The sequence below is a fragment of the Hoplias malabaricus genome, chromosome 8 (genome assembly GCF_029633855.1).
Source record: "Hoplias malabaricus isolate fHopMal1 chromosome 8, fHopMal1.hap1, whole genome shotgun sequence".
Classification (NCBI taxonomy): domain Eukaryota; kingdom Metazoa; phylum Chordata; class Actinopteri; order Characiformes; family Erythrinidae; genus Hoplias; species Hoplias malabaricus.
The window spans coordinates 19,323,604-19,343,508 of NC_089807.1; the positions used below are offsets into that span (position 1 = coordinate 19,323,604).

A 19,905-nucleotide genomic window follows, 5' to 3' on the forward strand; every position below is an offset into this window, starting at 1 on the left:
TTAACTTAAAATTTCACCCAATCATTAGGCCTTACACACATGCTTCCTCCAAGATACATGATGAAAACAACTATCTGTTTCCGTATTGCCGCTAAGACTTCTTCACTGGACAGCCTCTGGACATGCACCGGAGGAGATACCCATCCTGGCTCGCACCATGCCATGTGAGGAGAGGGATTGACCTGGCAATGAGGCAAGCTGTACTCTCTTAGAGTTCCCATCTGACTGAGGATCAACCAGTTACCAGTTACTGATAAATGTAGATGATTTTCGCTCTGACTGGCTGCCCTGAATTGTGCTTAAATAAAAAAATTAGGACTGTGTCCCACCATCGGGAGGATGGTGGGACACAGTCCTAATTTTTTTATTTAAGCACAATTCAGGGCAGCCAGTCAGAGCGAAAATCATCTACATTTATTAGTCTTAAAGGCACAGCAAAACAGGAGAAAGAATTATGTGATCTAAACATATATTAACCTATTTAAACATCAGGGGACCAAAGGGTCAAAAGAAGCAGCTGTATGTTAGGGGCACATAAATACATTCCTTTAAGACCTGCAAGTGGTACATGCACAAAAATTATTGCCAGATACTACGTATGAAAATTTCTGACACAGTCTGTGCTCTCATTCACTGCATAATCTGAAACTAATTGAAGAATTGATAAGTTGATAAGTGCAACCTTTTGCAAAACTAACCATGCAAGAAAGATAATCAAATGCTTGTTTTGTTCCACTTACATTATCTTAAAAATTGCAATTTCAATGAGTTGCTGAATAGTTATCACAAGCACAAAGAGCAGACAGATTTTTTGGGCTGTATTTTTTTCTCAGGCACAGATTTATTTTCTCACAGTGTTGATTTGTTTTTGTTTTTTTGTTGTTGTTGTTTTTTTTTTACCTGACTACACAAATCTATTAACAGGTGAAGGGCATGGCATTTGGGCACTGACAGAAGGAACTAACTACCAACATTTGGAACAAGATACAGACAAAAACTTTGGATGAGATACTACAGCAAAGCAAGGGACAAAGCCATAATGGAATTCATAGACATTCACAAGAGTATGCAATCAAAAACATATCCCTGTGAATAGACACACACACACACACACACACACACACGTACCTACATACACACATTCTCTCTCATGCTGTCATGCAAGCCATTTACTTTTATTCGGTTTACTTACAGTAAAAGCTGAAAATGGCTATGAAAATGTACAACTCTGGAAAAAAAAGTGGTTCAGGATCCAAATGTGTCAAATGGTTGCACACAACTAAAATAAAGTATCAGATTTATCATCTTTCAGATTATTATTATGTCTTTTGGCAAGAAATATCAGTATGCAATTTTTTGACACACCTTCCAAGCAATCACAGAGTCTATAAATGTTCCCCTCTCTATTAAGCACAAAATTAAACAGAAATCCTGACGTCCTGCCTTGCAGTAGGAATAGCAGTAAAGCACATTGGAGGGATTATTACACTAAAATACACAGATGATGCCTAACACATGCTGTCCTGATCTTCAGAGTGGGTTTATTTAATATTTGGAGCTGAATCTGCTTTGTGTTTTATTCTGAGGATTTAGTCACAGCACAGTTTTAAAACTATTAACAGATATACACTGACTCTAGGGTAAGCTACAATATTTATCTATTTGCTAAAAATAATTTTATATTGAATCAATAATGTTAGAAAAATATGTTCAGAACAGGTAGCTAACTACTTAGCTTTTCTTAGCTATACTGGTAATAAATACATCGATTTATCCATAAATATGTTTGATTAAAGTTGACAACAATGCTCAGTATTTTGCTGGAGCATCTGTGGCTTTATGGTTAGGAGATTGGCAGTGCTGTTTCCTCCATCAATCCACATAACCCCTCAAAGCACCAAAGGTGGCTGCCCGCAGCTCCAGGTGTGTGTTCACTGCCACTAATCATGTGTGTATGTGTATGTGTTCAGTGCCTTGTTGTTTCACTAATGCTTTGTAAGATATATTGTATAAAACACTACTTCTCTGCATTTGACACTGATTTGATCAACGTGGCAGTGCGTTCAGTCTCCTCATTTTATGCCACTTTGAATATCACTAAATAGTTTAAGTAAAATTGATTTATAATTAATAAAATAATTCGGGAGTTTAATTGTGACACCACACCTTGTCAAACGGACACAACACAACTCCACAAATTAATTTCTGAATTTACATTCAGTACCTGTGCTGTCCGTTAACAGAAATGGGCTGGGTTAAAAATTGTGCTGCAGTCAGGCACAAGAGGGACATTTTGGCTTTTGACTCATTTTTGAACTAGTCATCCAGTGTGATCTGAAGGGGTAGCTTATTTTTCTAAAGAAAAAGATTTTACACAGATTGTTTGTTTAAATTAAATGCCAATGTACTCAGTCCTCAAATAATTATTCCTGTGTTGAACTGGTTTAAACTGGTTTATTTTGAATTAATATATTCTCTTCTGTGTGCTTCTGGATTTCATGCAAACATTAGAATCTGTTACAGATTCTGTCTGAAATCTTGGCAGACATAACATCAATAAATAATAGGAGCAGGAATGTCTCAGAGATTTTTGAACAACAAATGGTCGATTGTGTTGTTGTTACACTTTATATTCACGTGCAACTGTTGGACACACCTAAATCATGAAAACTTGAAAACACCATCTTTCCAGTGTATTTTTAACACCTAAATCATCTATTTATCTAAAAATATACGTTCATATATATATATATATATAGAGAGAGAGAGAGAGAGAGAGAGAGAGAGAGAGAGAGAGAGAGGGAGAGAGAGAGAGAGAGATTGATTGCTATTAGAACATTTGTTCTGCATAGGGTGCTTTAAATGTTACTGAGTAAGGAGTATGTAATATTACTCTGATGTAGTTAGTCTTAATGGACACAACACAGATCTGTATATAATTATTTAGATGAAGATGAAAAGCCTGCACTGCATCTTGATGATAGATCTTAAAATCCGTTCAATGGCAGACATAAAATCCTGCAAGTAAAACAAGCCAACTAACAGATATGACCAAGAACCACTGAAAAAAATGTCAGGGTTCAACACTAACATCAACAATCAACAAAGATACATTCTGTCCACACACACACTGCTTTTGAAAAAGGACCATAGGTGAGAACTGCACAATAAAGCAATCAAGTTGAGTCATGCTTTAAGAGTTCAACTTTACAAAAGGCATCAATGGCTTTGTTTTTAGCTAACAAGGAATCGTTCAATAGGTCAACTAATTAACTTCAGCAATACAGTGACAAACAGTAATGAACTGCATTTATCTGATTCATTTTCACATGAATTAAATGTTATAACTACGAAATTCTGTCATTCCATTTTTTGCTTCTCATAATTATTGTGTTGATATTTTATTCATGTAGGAATGGTGGACACGTATGAATTAAGAACATTCACTTCACTTTTCTCATCTCAGTGTATGTGATATGTCTGCAGGGCTGGATGAAAGGAACAGAGCAAATCTGTCTCCAAAGAACATTTGAATTCGTTATCCGCAGGAATGTTGATGAGTCATGAGATAACACGAATGAGGCGCTTGTGAAATGATTCTCCTGCAGAGAGCTGCTGTGGGGCAATTGTGAACGGCCGAGGTTTATACGCTGATTTATACGTTGATGCTTTCACTGGGGAATAGATAATGTCAGAAATGGCTAAATGTAATGAAATAATTGAAGTCAAATAGATATTTGTGCATAGCCTCAACTCATACTCTTGCTTAATTACACTGAAAACAAAATGAAGCTTTGAATTCACATGACCCAAATTAATGGGTGTTCAGTTTCACAATTTCGAACAAGAATAGTGATTAGACATTCATATGAAACCAGCCGATACACTGAACCATGTAAATTCATATCCCCATATTATTCAGGGTCCCTAGCAAATATACATGAGTATCGGTGTATCCTGTGCTCCTCGTAAATATCAACATTATTGTTACAATAAAATGAGATATTTTTCACCACCAGTTATTACAGTGTTAGCATTAACTGTATTTTCAAGTCCAGTAGGCTGTAATTATTAGCTAATTCCAAGAAAATGGCTTAGGGAAAATCAAGAAACATAAAAATCTATTTCACATTGTCATAAACTACCTATGCTTTGGTTTGATAAGGTGCGAGTAAGCTGAAGATTAGTGTATATACAAGCATAGTAGTGTCTTTACCATAAAAACTACTTGAAGTTCAACATCTAAACAACTATTACTAATAGACAGGTTAACAGGTTAGTCCTTTAATTTTCCTGTTAGGTTTCTGTAAGAAGCCGATATTATTTACTTGATATGCTTGAAGCTAAAAAAAAAGGTTTAATATTTTGTTCATAAAATAGTCAAAGAAAAGTTTTACCTATTCTTTAGCTCTGACAATGCAAGATTATTTTAAATAACAACCTTCATTATGCCTCAAATATTCTGAAGATTGATCAGCACTGTCTAAGGTGGATATGTGAAATTAACTTTTTTGATACTGAATAAAAACTGTTTTAAATAACAGTCAATATTCTAGAAATTGTGTTCTGGCTGGTAATACCAATGTTCTGTGATACTGTATTAAAAATCATATGCCTAATATGTTACACGTGCCCTTTCTTTCTTTATAAACACATTCTCACCCTTAAATAAATGAAGTACCAATGGATGATGACACATCCACTGATGAAACATCCAACAGTAGCTGTTATGCATTAATTCTTACTCAAGACTTATGGTTCCAAATACTGTATCAAGAGGGCAAAGAATTTACAAATTACTTCCACATATCGCCCCAATTTCAAATGAGTCCATCCCTGTGTTGAATTATATCTTTATAGATACAGATACCCGATCCAGTAGACGAGGTTGAAGAGGCCGAAAGCAGTTGGGAAGAATATTCTGGAGTAGGAGTCGATTTTGGACACATGGACATGCATCCTATTTTCCCGCCATGCCCCTGAGCGACAATCGTCAATGCAACAGAAAAAACTCGTACAGTCTTTCCCATCCAGACACTCGTATGTGTAATCATCGTCGTCGTGGTAGGGGGCGATGTTGTTCATCTGTAGCAAAGATGTACCCGGCCTGATGTTCACCACGCTTGATTTCTAGAGGAAAAACAAATAAATATCTACCAGTGTCTTTCTAGCAAGGCCTCTATAGACCAGAGTAATACAAGAATGATTCTTTCAGCATTGAGTAATCATCAGCGATGATTATGTCTTTTACATACACATATTTAAATTCAATTTACACAGGAGTGAAACTAATGTTCTCTGTGATGAATCACAATTCACACTTTGCAGTCTGATGGAAGAATCTGGGGTTTTGGGATGTCAGAATGCAATTTGTCTGAATGCATAGTGCTAGTTGTAATATTAAATACCATTAGAATGAACCATGAGAAAGAACTGAAATACCCAATAGCATTACTTAAATGCATCAATCCTCTTGTGAATGAATGGAAATGAGTCACCACACTCATATACAAAAATGTACCAGAAGATTTAAAAAGGTTTTAAACCAAAAACAGGTTTCAGTAAGAGCAGCAAAGGAAATGTGGGCAATAATATGTTTAAAAGATTGTTCTTAGATTGAGGAATTGATGTTAATTTGGAAAGGGGCAACTACACAAGTTCATTAATGTACCTGGATTTAAATGTGTAAAATGTGAAAATCTAAGAATAAAATTTTTGCACTAATGAGAGGGTATTAGGGCCTTTCTCATTTATTCATTCATTGTCTGTAATCATTTCTCCAGTTCAGGGTCACAGTGGGTCCAGAGGCTACCCAGAATCACTGGGCGTAATATGGGAAATCACCCTTGAGGGGGCGCCTGTCCTTCAAAGGGAGACACTCTCACAAATTCACTCACACATTCACACCTATGGATGCTTTTTTGAGTTGCCAATCCACCAGTGTGTGTTTTTGGACCGTGGGAGGAAACCAGAGCACCTGGAGGAAACCCACACGGACACAGGGAGAACACACCAAACTCCTCACAGACAGTCACCCGGAGCGTGTCTTGAACCCACAACTCCAGGTCCCTGGAGCTGTGTGACTGCAACACTACCTGCTGGGCCATTGTGCTACCTCTCTCATTCATTTTTCATTTAAATGTAGCAGTTCAGCACTGTAAGAACTCTCTAGATTTGCTCACCTGTGCACTGCTGGGTTTGGCCTTTTTGTTTTGGCGATTGCTGGTGAAATAGTGCAGTGTTCCATACTCCATTAGCGCAGCAAATGTGAAGATGAAGCACACAGACACAAACAGATCCATGGCGGTCACATATGACACCTTAGGCAAAGACTTTCTGGATATGGTGCTTAAGGTTGTCATTGTGAGGACAGTTGTGATACCTGAGGCAGAAAAAAAGCATTAAGTGTTCACAATGGATTCAATAATACCTCTCTTTCAACTGAGGTGATGGAACCTAGAAATGTCTTTCTTAGAATATAAATACATACACATACATAATTTAATACCTGAAAAGAGATGTGCTTTGCATAAATTGTCATGCAGCCTGGCACATCATCCTAATCATCAACTGCATCTGTTCTCAATTCACAGACTGATTAACATACATAAAACTAAATCTCATACTCTGTCTTAGCCATGAGTCCTGGAAAAGCTAAATCAAATCTGTATGTGCCCTCTGCATTCAGCATTATAACAAACTGAGCACTTCTGAAACATCAATAGCAGTGTACCTAAAGATGTTCTGGCAGGAACAGCATCCTTGTTGATCCAGAACGAGACCCAGGATAACACTACAATCATACTGCAGGGGATGTAGGTCTGAATGGTGAAGTAGCCCATTCTGCGGCTCAACTCAAAGAAGATTGTCATAACCACATATTCCCCTGCAATTAAAAAAAATCATAATGCAATACAGGTATGAACATAATTATTCAGACTTCAAACATTTCCCTTATGAGACTACAGCTCATTAAACTGTCTGTTACAGCTAGCAACTGACTTCATTTTTTTAATACCTCATGGATGTTGTGTAATGAAGCTCTAAAATCCCATTAGTAGGCACTGAAATTCAACAATGTTCACAAACTGTCATTGACTGTTTAATGCTTTCCACCAAACAGAGTTTAAATAGAGGTTACCAATGTATGTGTAAATGAAGTATATAAATCATCTTTTAAAAGCTCAAACCTATATATCATATACCAATAGCAATAATTTGTTTATGGTTTTACATTTTTGTAATTTAATCTTTGACATTTTTCCTTCATGGCTCTTAATTGACATCATGTCTTGAGTTTCCATTTGAATGAAAGATAGATAATCTCTGTAGAGCACACTAAATATGAAAGTGTACCACTAAAACCATTAGAGCGAGCACACCAAAGAATATATATTTCTAAATGGCATCTGTTAAATCTGCAGCTATTTTGTTTAACTAAAATATAGTGAATTAATTTCTAAGAGTTTAGACTTGCAGTATTGTGTGTGTTGGACAATTTTCACCCCTCAAACTTCAGTGTGTCTCAAGCTAATTTAAAAGGACATTCCACACACCTGACTGAGTATGTGCAACGTCGGACATGCTCCGCAGGCCTACAAAGGCAAACTGGTAAAGTCTCCAATAGCGCTGGTCAGCTACCTCAACAGCACGAGGCTGCCATCTGTACTCAATCTCATTTTTCGGATATCCATCTGGAAACAACACAAACACGTGGACAGGTAAGGCATCAATTTATGCTCTCATTGCCAATCACACAAACACAACCCCGCACACTCAGCACACACATATGTACACAAAGACAAGAATGTCAGGATGGCTCTGAGGCATACAAGATGGCCCACTGCTTGTCTAATGCATGCCTTCCCTCAAAACTCTGCCCATGGTATAATGACACATATGGAAAGCTGATGGACAGCGCATTCCGCGGATGCAGGGATGACACAGACTGAAAGACGAAGGAATGTAAAGGCGGCTGGAGCGGGATGAGGTTTCTGCTGGAGGATGGTACACTGTCCTTCCTCAATGCAGGGTTCAAAGATGGTATTTAGGACAGGCCTGAGGCAATGTTTGTTTAGTAATAATAGGCAGTGCATGAAGATTGGTCAGCTGGCAGAGGTGATGTGTAGGGATTGGTTGGCCAGCAGCACTCAGGGCGGGGCTGAGGCCAAGTCATAGATTGATAGTAGCAATTTTAACACCTACAGCTCGAAAATTCCAGTGGACACGAATGTTCATCCATAGGAAAGTTATGCAGCTTAAGGTAGCATTCCGCATTAATAGTCAACCTGACAAAAACAGAATTGTAAAAGGTAAGGAAATGGTTGAGGCTCATTTCAAATGCACGTTGATGCTTGTATGTTTTGTTCATGTGTCCATGTTTCATAACTTTCTTAACTTTAAAGTAACATGAATAATGTGATGTAAATTTACTTCATGGATAAAACTGTACGTGACAACAGACAACGGGGAAGTTTTTCCTTTTAATTTTTAAAACAAAAGTGAGTGCCATAGGACAGGAATACAAAAGCACATACTTCGGCTACACAAACAACAATCAACCAACACCAGCTATTATGTAAAATGATGTCAGCATTTGACAAACCTCAGAGTGTACATCACTCGTCCATCGCTCCACAGACGCAGGAGACGGTTGGGTGTGGTGATCCAGTGGGCATCAGATTTGCGAGAGTTGCGGAAAAATGTATCTGGTATCCAAATCTTTCCCACCATGTTACTGTTTAGCATGAGAACCTTCATAGAGCTGTTGAACTGTAACCTGCTGTCGTACCATGTCTGAGCAAAGAAGATGTCTATGGTGTATTCCTTAAAAACAAAACAAAGAAAATCAAATTTATAAACAGAACTAAAACTAATTGTTTATATTGTAAAGACATTTTTGATGACTATTTAACTGCATTAGTGTTTAGTTAAACTGTTATTTATGTAAAGCTTCATAAGTTTAAAAAAATATTTTTCTTTTACTTTTGAGTTAAGTTTGAAGGTATATTTGCAGAAGTATCCTTTTCAAATTTTTTATTAGCCGTACTCAGAATACTACCTTTTCAAAATATCATTATATATTCATTCATTATCTGTAATGGCTTTTCCAATTCACCGGGAACAAGGTGGGACACACCCTGGAGGGGGAGCCAGTCCTTCACAGGGCGACACACACTCACACCTCACATTAACACTCACACCTATGAACACGTCTGAGTTGCCAATTCACCTACTAACATGTGTTTTGGACTGTGGGAAGAAACCGGACAGTCCCCTGGCGTGGGACTCAAACCCACAACCACAAACCCAAGAAACATTTAAAACTTGTTGCAGGACCATGCTTAGAATCTAAACTTCAGGATGTGTGTGTGCTTGATATGAGCTTACCATGTTGATGGGATCCACTGGGCCAATGCTGTTCACATACACGGCGGTTTTAATGACAGTGGGCTTCACTGGAAAACATACATTTTTACTTAGATTCAGATACAAATGTATTTGCAACGGAATGTCTTTAAACTAAATTATATTTAACGTATTAACATTATTATGAACACAAATCCTACAAAGTTAATATATGCAAGATAAGGACAGAGATTTATGCAAAAGGGCTCATTTTTTACTAAAATCATCCACAGGCTATTTACACCCTGTGCTGGACAAGATTTCTCTGTGGCCACAAACTCTGTAATCCAGCAAATGTTCCTACGATAAGATATTGTAGAGATTGTGCTACTTCCAAAGCATCAAAGCAAAACAATACGGATCCAAGGAGATGATGAATCACAGAAAACCCGCAGGTCCTCCTTACACCCCCTCACTGTCGGCTCTGAACACTAATGAACTCCACTTGTGCTCGCTCCGTCTCTCCTTCTGTCTCCATCTCACTTTCTGTTCATTTGCTCTGTCTCTCTGCACCGCTCAGATACACATAAACATACAGATAAAGCAGGAAGATCAATACTGATTTGACTCTGTTGTGCTCTGGCACTGCTGGGATCAATTTGCTTAAACTGTGCACATTCCTCCGAGCAAACGACAGTAAGACGAACACAGTGTACCAATATTTAATAATACCCCTGAGCACAGCAAATAATAATTATATATGTAAATGTGCCTTTCGCTGTTGAGTTCATTTTCTTAAAAACAGACCTTTATTTACAAGTCTTAAAAGTGATTTGCATGTCCTTCTACTACATCTACTACTAGCATCAGTGGATAACTACAGGCAGTGCAGCAAATACCTCTATCTCCTATATCAAATTTTATTAACGCAACAGTTTTACACCCATGACTCACTACAGCTACAACAATTTAAAAATTCCCCTCCATTATTAACATACATCTATAAACAGGATGGTTCTTCAAGGGTTCTGTAGAAAAGAAAATGGCTCTATACCGAGAAATGAACACTTAAAGTGCCCTTTGCATGATTATAGGGTTTTTGCACTGTTAAAGCCTTCTTCGTATTAGGGGTGGGCAATATGGCCCTAAAATAATACCACAATGTTTCAGGATGTTTTGGCAATAACAATATTCTTAGCAATATGAAAAAACACTGAAAATAATTTTATTAATTTCTAGAACGCATTACTGCAACAAAATAAATGTTATATTAATGTCAGGGATCAGTTGGCGGACTGACGGAAGCGGACGCACTTGCTAAAACACAGGGTTTTTTAATATCGAAATATAACAAACACAACGAGACTTAAACAGAAGGAAACAAACAGGGAGCCAAGCAGGCTAAATTAAACACGGGTAACTAGACAGGGTAAGCGTGACAGACGGACAAAAAGCGAAAACAATGACAAAAGAAAAGAGACGGGGAAACTGGAGACAGATGGACAGACTATATAACACGACCAACTAGACAAAGGAGAAATGTGAAATGTGAAATGTACGACAAACAGGACGTGAGACAAGAGGGCTTAAATACTGACACAAACGAGACACACCTGGACAGATAACGAGGAGGACGGGCTAACACATGACACGGACGAGGAGGCGGAACAAAGGCAGGACAAGGGCGGAGACAAGGACATAAACAAAACATAGCCATGTGCTAAAAGCACATGACCGGGGAAAACAGACATGACGAGACAAGGGCGTGACAGATGCCCCCCCCCATGAACGCGCAACTCCCGGGGCGCGTACTCCTAAACCTCCCAGGAGTTGGCACAGGAGAGGGCACGGAAAACAAGATTCAAGACTAGACAGGAACAGACAGGAACTGGGGACACGACAGGACCGGATAAATGAGATGGGACATGGGACATGACAGGAGACTGACAAAGGGGGGCAACAAGAGACTGAAAAAGAGACAAGAACGGACTGGACAGGACGGGAGTGGACACATGAGACTTGACGGGAGACTGGACAGGGTGTTTGACATTGGACATGACACTGGATGGGAACAGGGACTGGACAGAAGACAGGACAGGTGACAGGACTTGAGACAAGACAGAGGGTTGAAAGGGAGACTGGACCGGAGACAAGACAGGTGACTGAACGCTGGACGGATACGGAGACTGGACATGTTTGGGGACAGAAGACTGGACATGGACAGGTGTCAGGACAGGGGACTGGAGTGGAGACAAGACAGGTGACTGAACACTGGACGGATACGGGGACTGGACATGAGACAAGACAGAGGGTTGAAACGGGGACTGGACAGGACTAACGGGACTGGACATGAGACAATACAGAGGGTTGAAACGGGGACTGGACAGGAGACGGGACTTGAGACAGGACAGAGGGTTGGAACGGGGACTGGACAGGAGACGGGACTTGAGACAGGACAGAGGGTTGGAACGGGGACTGGACAGGAGACGGGACAGAGGATTGAAACAGGGACTGGACAGAGGATTGAAACAGGGACTGAACAGGACTGACAGGGGACCAGACAGGACTCACAGGAGATTGGACTGGACTTGGCAGGGGAACAGGGACCAAGACATTCAAGGGGACAGACACGAATACAGTGACAGGGACTGGGACAGAGACAAAGGCAGACACAGGCACTGGGACAAGGACAGAGACAGGAACCAGAACACGGACAGACAGGGGAACCAATATAACAGGGGGATGCCCAGGACTGGCAAATGTTTGTGGGGCAGTCTGAGAAGCCAGCCTGGGCACAACTCTAGGGATCGGCCCCGAAGTCCTTCGGGCCGACCTACGGACATGACCAGGAGCGGCCAGGGCCACATTCACGGGGGCAGAAACGGCCGTAGCCACAGTCACGGGGACAGGAGCGGCCGAGGGAGCCGCCATTCCGAAGACAGGAGGCCCGGCGACGACGTCCACGGAGACAAGGGAACCTGCGACGTCGTCCACGGAGGCAGGGGAACCTGCGACGTCGTCCACGGAGGCAGGGGAACCTGCGACGTCGTCCACGGAGGCAGGGGAACCTGCGACGTCGTCCACGGAGGCAGGGGAACCTGCGACGTCGTCCACGGAGGCAGGGGAACCTGCGACGTCGTCCACGGAGGCAGGGGAACCTGCGACGTCGTCCACGGAGGCAGGGGAACCTGCGACGTCGTCCACGGAGGCAGGGGAACCTGCGACGTCGTCCACGGAGGCAGGGGAACCTGCGACGTCGTCCACGGAGGCAGGGGAACCTGCGACGTCGTCCACGGAGGCAGGGGAACCTGCGACGTCGTCCACGGAGGCAGGGGAACCTGCGACGTCGTCCACGGAGGCAGGGGAACCTGCGACGTCGTCCACGGAGGCAGGGGAACCTGCGACGTCGTCCACGGAGGCAGGGGAACCTGCGACGACGTCCACGGAGGCAGGGGAACCTGCGACGACGTCCACGGAGGCAGGGGAACCTGCGACGACGTCCACGGAGGCAGGGGAACCTGCGACGACGTCCACGGAGGCAGGGGAACCTGCGACGACGTCCACGGAGACATGAGAGGCGGGCGACGCGCTCACGAAGAAAGGTGAGGCGCGCGCCGCGCTCACAAAGACAGGCGTGGCTGGAGGCGCCGCGTTCACAAGGACAGGCGCAGCGTTCACGAAGACATGCGCGGCTGGAGACGCCGCGTTCGCGAAGACAGGAGCGGCCGTTGGCGCCGCGTTCATGAAGACAGGAGCGGTTGGAGGCGCCGCTTTTACGAGGACAGGGGTTTGTGCTGCTCGCCGGGCTCGCGCTGGAGCTGTAGAGGGTTTAGGGGGTTTCACAGGCGAAAAACAAAACAAAAAGCGAAAACAACGACAAAGGAAAAGAGACGGGGAAACTGTGGAGACAGACGGACAGACTATATAACACGACCAACTAGACAAAGGAGAAATGTGAAATGTACGACAAACAGGACGTGAGACAAGAGGGCTTAAATACTGACACAAACGAGACACACCTGGACAGATAACGAGGAGGACGGGTTAACACATGACACGGACGAGGAGGCGGAACAAAGGCGGGACAAGGGCGGAGACAAGGACATAAACAAAACATAGCCATGTGCTAAAAGCACATGACCGGGGAAAACAGACATGACGAGACGAGGGCGTGACAATTAATATGAATTATATTAAATGAATAATATATTTCATATTTAAATTATATTTAATTACATTTTATTTTTTGTACAAATGTAACAATTTCAAACATTCAGAAGAAACAACAAAGAAATAATATAATATATATAAACATTTGCTTATTTTGTGAACAACTGTAATTTACCAAGATTCTGACATTCTATAAAAAATATTTAGAACATATTTTATATCCAAACCACCTCCACACATTCTTTTGGAGGAAATTTTTGAACGCAGAGCAAATTTCCACCATATCAGTTGCACTGCTTAAATGACTCATGTAATGAATGTACGCCATATTACATGTAACTGTATGACGTCATTACGTAAACACGTCAGGATATCACGATAATCACAATATTGATTTTTTTTTTATTGTTTAAAACAATTTGCGATATTATTGCACACGAGACGATATGGCACAGCCTTACTTCATATTCATGCAAATGTGCTATAATGTTCTATTTTGCACCACGTGTTCTATAGTTACAATGTCAAACTCCTTACAATAGAGGAACCTTTTTTGATGCCAAAGAGAACCGTTTTCTATAGAGAACCATTAAATAGAACCCTCGATTGCACACTTTCTATCAATCTAAAGAACCCTTTTAATGTGCAAAGAACCCTTTAATCATGCAAAGCGTTCTTCAAGTTTTTTTCTAAGTTCAGTATAAAACCATATTCTTTACTAAAGAACCCTTGTAGAACCATCATTTTTAAATGTGTATATTACTGCCTCCACCTGGTTGAGACATGACAATAACAAGTATACTAGTATGTTACACTGCTGTCTTTTAATTCAGTATAATCAGTGCTTCATCCAGACTTACTTCCAAATAATAAACTGTGCAAATTTGGACAAGAATTAATGGGTGTAGTGTTCATTCAACCTAATGACACATTTTTGTTTTGAAAATGAAAACATATTAGAAAAGAAAAATGATGAATTTGCTGGCATACTAATCTTAGTTTGATTACATGGACAGAAAAACATAACTATCTTAGCAGTCGGACATTCCACATGCCAGAAAATAAATATTAGATGAAATTGCTACAATTTTTGTTGAAACCTGTACGACCTTGCAACAGCTACTAGAAAAGAAGGCCTTTGTGGGTGAAGCATGAGTATGCCAATGTCCAATATGGCACAACCATCCTTTTGCACCATAAGGTCATAATTAATACAACACTGTGAGAGTTTTAGCAGTGAGACCATTGCTGTTGGGCTGTTGAGATAAATACCAAGCTCAGGGGAATAGGAACTACCCCATATTTGCTGTAAAAACTTGCCTCCAATGTCTGGTCGCAATTTGTTGTCATATCCCTGCAGCAATTTATTCAGGATGAGGGTGACGTCACTCTCGTAAACTTTTGGTGATAAAACCCAAGTTTTATTTATGGGAACATCCTCGTAATCTTCCTCCTCAGCTTTACTGGGGCCGAATGCTATGCTGATAAAAAAGGAGAGGAAAAAAGTAGCAATCTGTTAGAGCAGAGAAACATGAGGAAAAATCACAAAAATGCCTCATAAATAATGAAGTATACATATTTAGAGATAAAATGTGCAGAGAGAATGAGAGTGCAAGAGAGTGAAAACTTAAAGAGAGAAATTTCTTTAAATATAAGAGCTTGAGCTCAAATGGCAGTGACTGGTTTAATGAGCTAAGAGTGATAGACAGAAAAAGGGGATTTGTGTAAAGTGTATGAACAGATAAAGGACCTCATCTGTTTCTGCAAACGAGTGGAAGCTCTGAGACTGGAGGGAGATTTTAAAAGTGTGTAGCGTTGAAGACACAAAGAAGGATCTAATAAAAGAATGCAATGATTAATGAAGATGTGCTTTGGCGAGGAGTGCGAGGGAACAGCTGAAGGTTAGAGGTTTAAATTAAAACTCTTTCGCTCTCTCTCCTTCTCTCTGCAAACAGAGAGAGAAATTACAGAAGCTTCAATTATGCATTAGATTAATGTGTTTTGTTTTTGTTCCTTACACATAACAGCTTTGATTGCCACCACATTTTTAACAGCATCTGTGCCACACTTTCAGTCCAATCAGAAATGTAAAAACCCAATTTCATCATGTGATAAACAGGACATGTGATTGGTCCGTGCCTCATTAAATGATGGGAATGGGGGGGCAGGGACTAACAAAACAACATCCTCTTATTGTGAGAACATGTACAGAGTCAACCCTGAGCTTCAGGCAGTAAATGACATAGCTGGGACTGGGCAAAATCCCAAGAGCAAAGCACTGTTCTCAGCTTCTGTGTAATACATCCATGTTGGGACTACACATAAAAAATGATATACAATATATAATGTCCACAGGTATAAAATATATTTCAATACAATTTTACAGTATGTTAACTTGAGCCAGAGCAATATGCTCCAAAAAATTAATCTAATAAAGTGTGAGAAGTAGCTGTTAGAATATTATGTATTTAATATTGGCTCCTTATTAATTCATTGCCAGGTTTAATTGAAGATTAATTCCACTGAATGCTGTCAGAGTTTTGGTTGAAATATTGCTCCTTATCTCGGCTGCAAAAAGAATATAGTCATTTTACTGAAGATTCAGGTACAACATGTGTCACACAGCTCCAAGGTTGTGGGGTTGTGGGTTCAAATCCCACTTTGTTTCACTGTCTGTGAGGACTTTGGTGTGTTCTCCCTGTGCCTGCATGGGTTTACCCCCACAATCTCAAAAATGCCCGGATGTTGAATGGCTATTCAAAAAGTATCCACAGGTGTCAGTGCGTGGTGCCCTGTGGTGGACTGGTACTCCATCCAGTGTGTGTTCCTGCCTTGTGTCTAATGTTCCCAGGTAGGCACCGGAAACATTTCAACCCCAAACAGGATAAAGCGGTTACAATGAATCAATGTATTAGAGATTCAAAATGTTTGCTCACTCTGTAATGGTCCATTAGGACACATGTTTTGATCTGTGGGGAATGCATATTCATTGTACCTATGGACTGCCGCTGCACTCTCAGAAAAACCATCACTGCAGTGGAACCCTTTGCTGTCACTGTGGTGGTACCCTTAAGAGTACATTAGATGTAACTTTAATATATACATTATTGTACCATATTCTATAAGAATTGTAGATTTTAAAATTGAGTTGATTTCATGATTTCATCTCAAGGGCTTGTATTACGTTGTTTCATTTTACACAGTTCCGTAATGAAATCTTACAAATGTACACCTCTCCTTCTGGAGAACAGAATGTAATGTACCTTTAGGGAACATAACTCGATTTTAACATCACTGTTGTACCTTGAAAAGGAACATTTACACTGTTTGTACCTTTAGTGACAAAAATATACCTCTACCATACCTTTTTTTCTGAGAGTGTGCAATGTTTAGTATGCATATAAAAAACTTTTACAAACTACATGATGCACAAGCCCCTATACTATCTAATATGCAACTTTCTAATAGAGATAAAAATGACATAAGGCCAGCCACACCAACAGATTCTCTAGGGAAATGAAAAAGCTCAGCACAAGAAAGTTCCCTGAAGAGAATTTCTAAGAAACGTCTGCATAAATATCCCTGGCTACAGAAATAAAAGGTGTTTTCTCTGGAGTGGGATAGTCAACGATACAAAAATGGCTGGTAACACAAATAGTTCAGAACAGTTTTCTCTCAGATATATCTATTGTAATGTTGTTGCCTTGTTACAAGTCAGTGAAACTGAATATGGCTCACAAAGGTAACATTATTACTAATATCATTCTGAAAGCTCAGAATTATGAAACACTCTAAACAGTGGCAAAGATGTAATCAGTGCATTGTGGCCTTGTGCTGATTTACTGTTCTTTCTGCTTTAGATGAGCCAACACAGCACATTCTCATATACTACAGACTGGCTTTCTTCCACCTTGTGTCCCTATAGATCTGTTTGCTCAGTAAGCGTGAAAGATGCTCACACACCAATGTATTACACATAAGCCTTATAGTATCATAACAATGCCCAGACTGAATTCTGTCACAAGAGTATTACTGAAGAACTGATACTGGATGATTAGTCCTGGCATTAGGCTTGTGTGGGCTCATGTGAAGATAATTGGCTGTGTTGTGTGCATAATGCAACACCAGTGTTAGCAATGAATGCACTTTACAGTAGCTGAATTCACTCAGTAGAAGACGTGTCTGGACTCTTGTTGATATGGAGTGCATCACTAATTTTTAAATGCTGATAAAAGCTTATTGACAATTGATATATTAAAACTTTGGTACATACAACAATAAGCAGTATATGTGACTTAGGAAATGGTTAATGTGATGCTTCATTAATGAAACACAATAAATGTGTAAAACATTAAGAGAATGGGTGGAGAAGCCAGAGAAGATGAAGCCTATGAACCAGGTGATTTATGGGCCATTACCTTAGTTTAGTCCTAATATCCTAAACACTATGTTGATCATAGTAGCACTCTGGAATTCAACAGTCTAAGTGCTTGGGCTGTGTACTGCGCAGATTGTGCTGAACCCAGCTGTGAACAAATGCATTTAGTCTCAGCAGCAGTGTCAGAGCTATGAAACGTTGGGCTGGTTGGGGGAGAGTTTGAAGGGGGTTGGTGAAGGGGACGTGTAGGGGGAGGGCTGTGTTGGCTACAGTGTCCCCTATCAAACGAACAAATGAGCTCAGAGGTCCACAAACACATAACACCACTTTAAACCCTGTATTTGTGTAGGGATTCCTTTGTACGCTTTGTAGATGAGGAGCTGAGATACAAAAGCGTCAAGGACAATGTAACAGAGGCTGAAACAACAACAAGGACAGCTGCGGCATAACAAGACCGAGGAAATCGAAGTGCGTCGCGGTTTGAAGAGTGGGGCTACGGGCTGAAGTCTCAAGGTTGTTTGCAGGAGAGACATTGCACCGCTGGGTTAGAAACGAGGAGAACTCGACGGTCTGCTTAGCAGAGAGCCCGAGCTCACTGGGAAAGGCATTAAAACGGCACAGAAACTTCACGGACGCCAGTTAGAGAACAGAAAACGCTTCAGCAAAAATTGAATTCGAGCGCTAACAATCCAAGAGTTCACCTTCAGTGAACGCGAGGGCGACATTAGCAAAAGCTAACTTCTGTTTGTTTTGGGGTCTCGAGGTTGGACGGAAAGCGGGGAAACTTAACGTTAACTCACCAGAGCCGCAGGAGAGCGGGCAGCAGCCACACGAGGGTCTCTCTCCTCCGACACAGCACCGGCCACAACATCTCCACAGCCTCGCAGAGAAACAGAAAGGGAGCAAAGGGAGGGGAAAAGTCCCACGCCGCAGTCTACTTACTACACAGAGAGAATGTGTGTATGTGAGTGTGGAGAGAGAGAGAGAGAGAGAGAGAGAGAGAGAGAGAGAGAGAGAGAGAAAAAGAAAGAGAGAAACACTGCACTGAAATCAACACACTGGAGTCGCCGCAGACTGCATACACACAGCCTATGGGGCTGTGGTCCTGAGAGAGGGAGGGAGGGAGAGAACGAGAGAGATAGGGAGAAAAGAGAGAGCGAGTGTGTATGTGTGTGTGTGAATGCGGGATACCGCTGATTGTAGCTCTGCTGCTTCTTTCTCAGCCTTGTGATCTGCTGAGTGAGACAGGTTCCATCCTTCAGGGAATAAAAAAAGGAAAAACGAAACAGCTGACTGTCTCACACCTCATGGGCTCTAAATCGAAAAAAGATTTATTAACGTGTGCAGTTTTTGCTGGTTATACAGCTTTACATTACTCTGTCCGATAGAATAGTATACAGGCACACCTGTTTTTGAGGATGCAGTGTAAATGTAGCTTCAAATGTGCAGCAATGATCTTACTATCCAACTGTGCACCTTAAATGAGCTTTAAAGGTTACACTACATTCACTTCATAAGGGAAAAGCACACTTCTGCATTTTCATAATATAAGCTCGGGGTCAACACAGGCTGTGTATAGTCAATACAGCCTTAATAACAGTTGTTAATCTGAATACTGTGCAATTACAATCCCTGATTTATCCTAAAGGTTATCACCCCACTGAGAATCAATTACTTATTTCTGAAAGTATGCCACTTTCTCCTGTGAATCATACCCCTTATCAAATGGCCATCCCTTTTTCAACACTTTTTTATTCATGTAGGTAAATGATATAATTACTGCATTTAGTGATTATGATAGTTCATTGCATTCCTATCCGAGATAGGGGCGTGATGTTCCCTTGGATGTTTTTAAAGCAAATCCACTTACTCCCAGTTGTATTTTACTGATAGATTTAAGAAATTACATATTTATTTTTAGTCCTACAAAGTCCAAAAAACAAAATAGGAAAATATGGAAAATGGGAAAATGTGAAGAGCCTTCTGTCCTGATATAATAAGACTCTTTT

At 40.7% G+C, this 19,905-nt stretch overlaps 1 protein-coding gene across 1 annotated transcript; it reads right to left on the minus strand.

Moving 5' to 3' along the window:
• Positions 1–2,797: 2,797 nt before the first annotated feature.
• gabrg1 (gamma-aminobutyric acid type A receptor subunit gamma1) lies at positions 2,798–18,828 on the minus strand. Its single transcript, XM_066679593.1, has 9 exons — positions 18,697–18,828; positions 14,839–14,999; positions 9,391–9,458; positions 8,606–8,826; positions 8,206–8,288; positions 7,557–7,694; positions 6,734–6,886; positions 6,183–6,382; positions 2,798–5,130 (listed from the first exon to the last, which is right to left on the minus strand). Exons 1-9 carry the CDS (start codon positions 18,765–18,767, stop codon positions 4,855–4,857), a joined length of 1,371 nt encoding a protein of 456 aa, XP_066535690.1. The 5' UTR covers positions 18,768–18,828; the 3' UTR covers positions 2,798–4,854.
• Between the last annotated feature and the right edge of the window lie 1,077 nt (positions 18,829–19,905).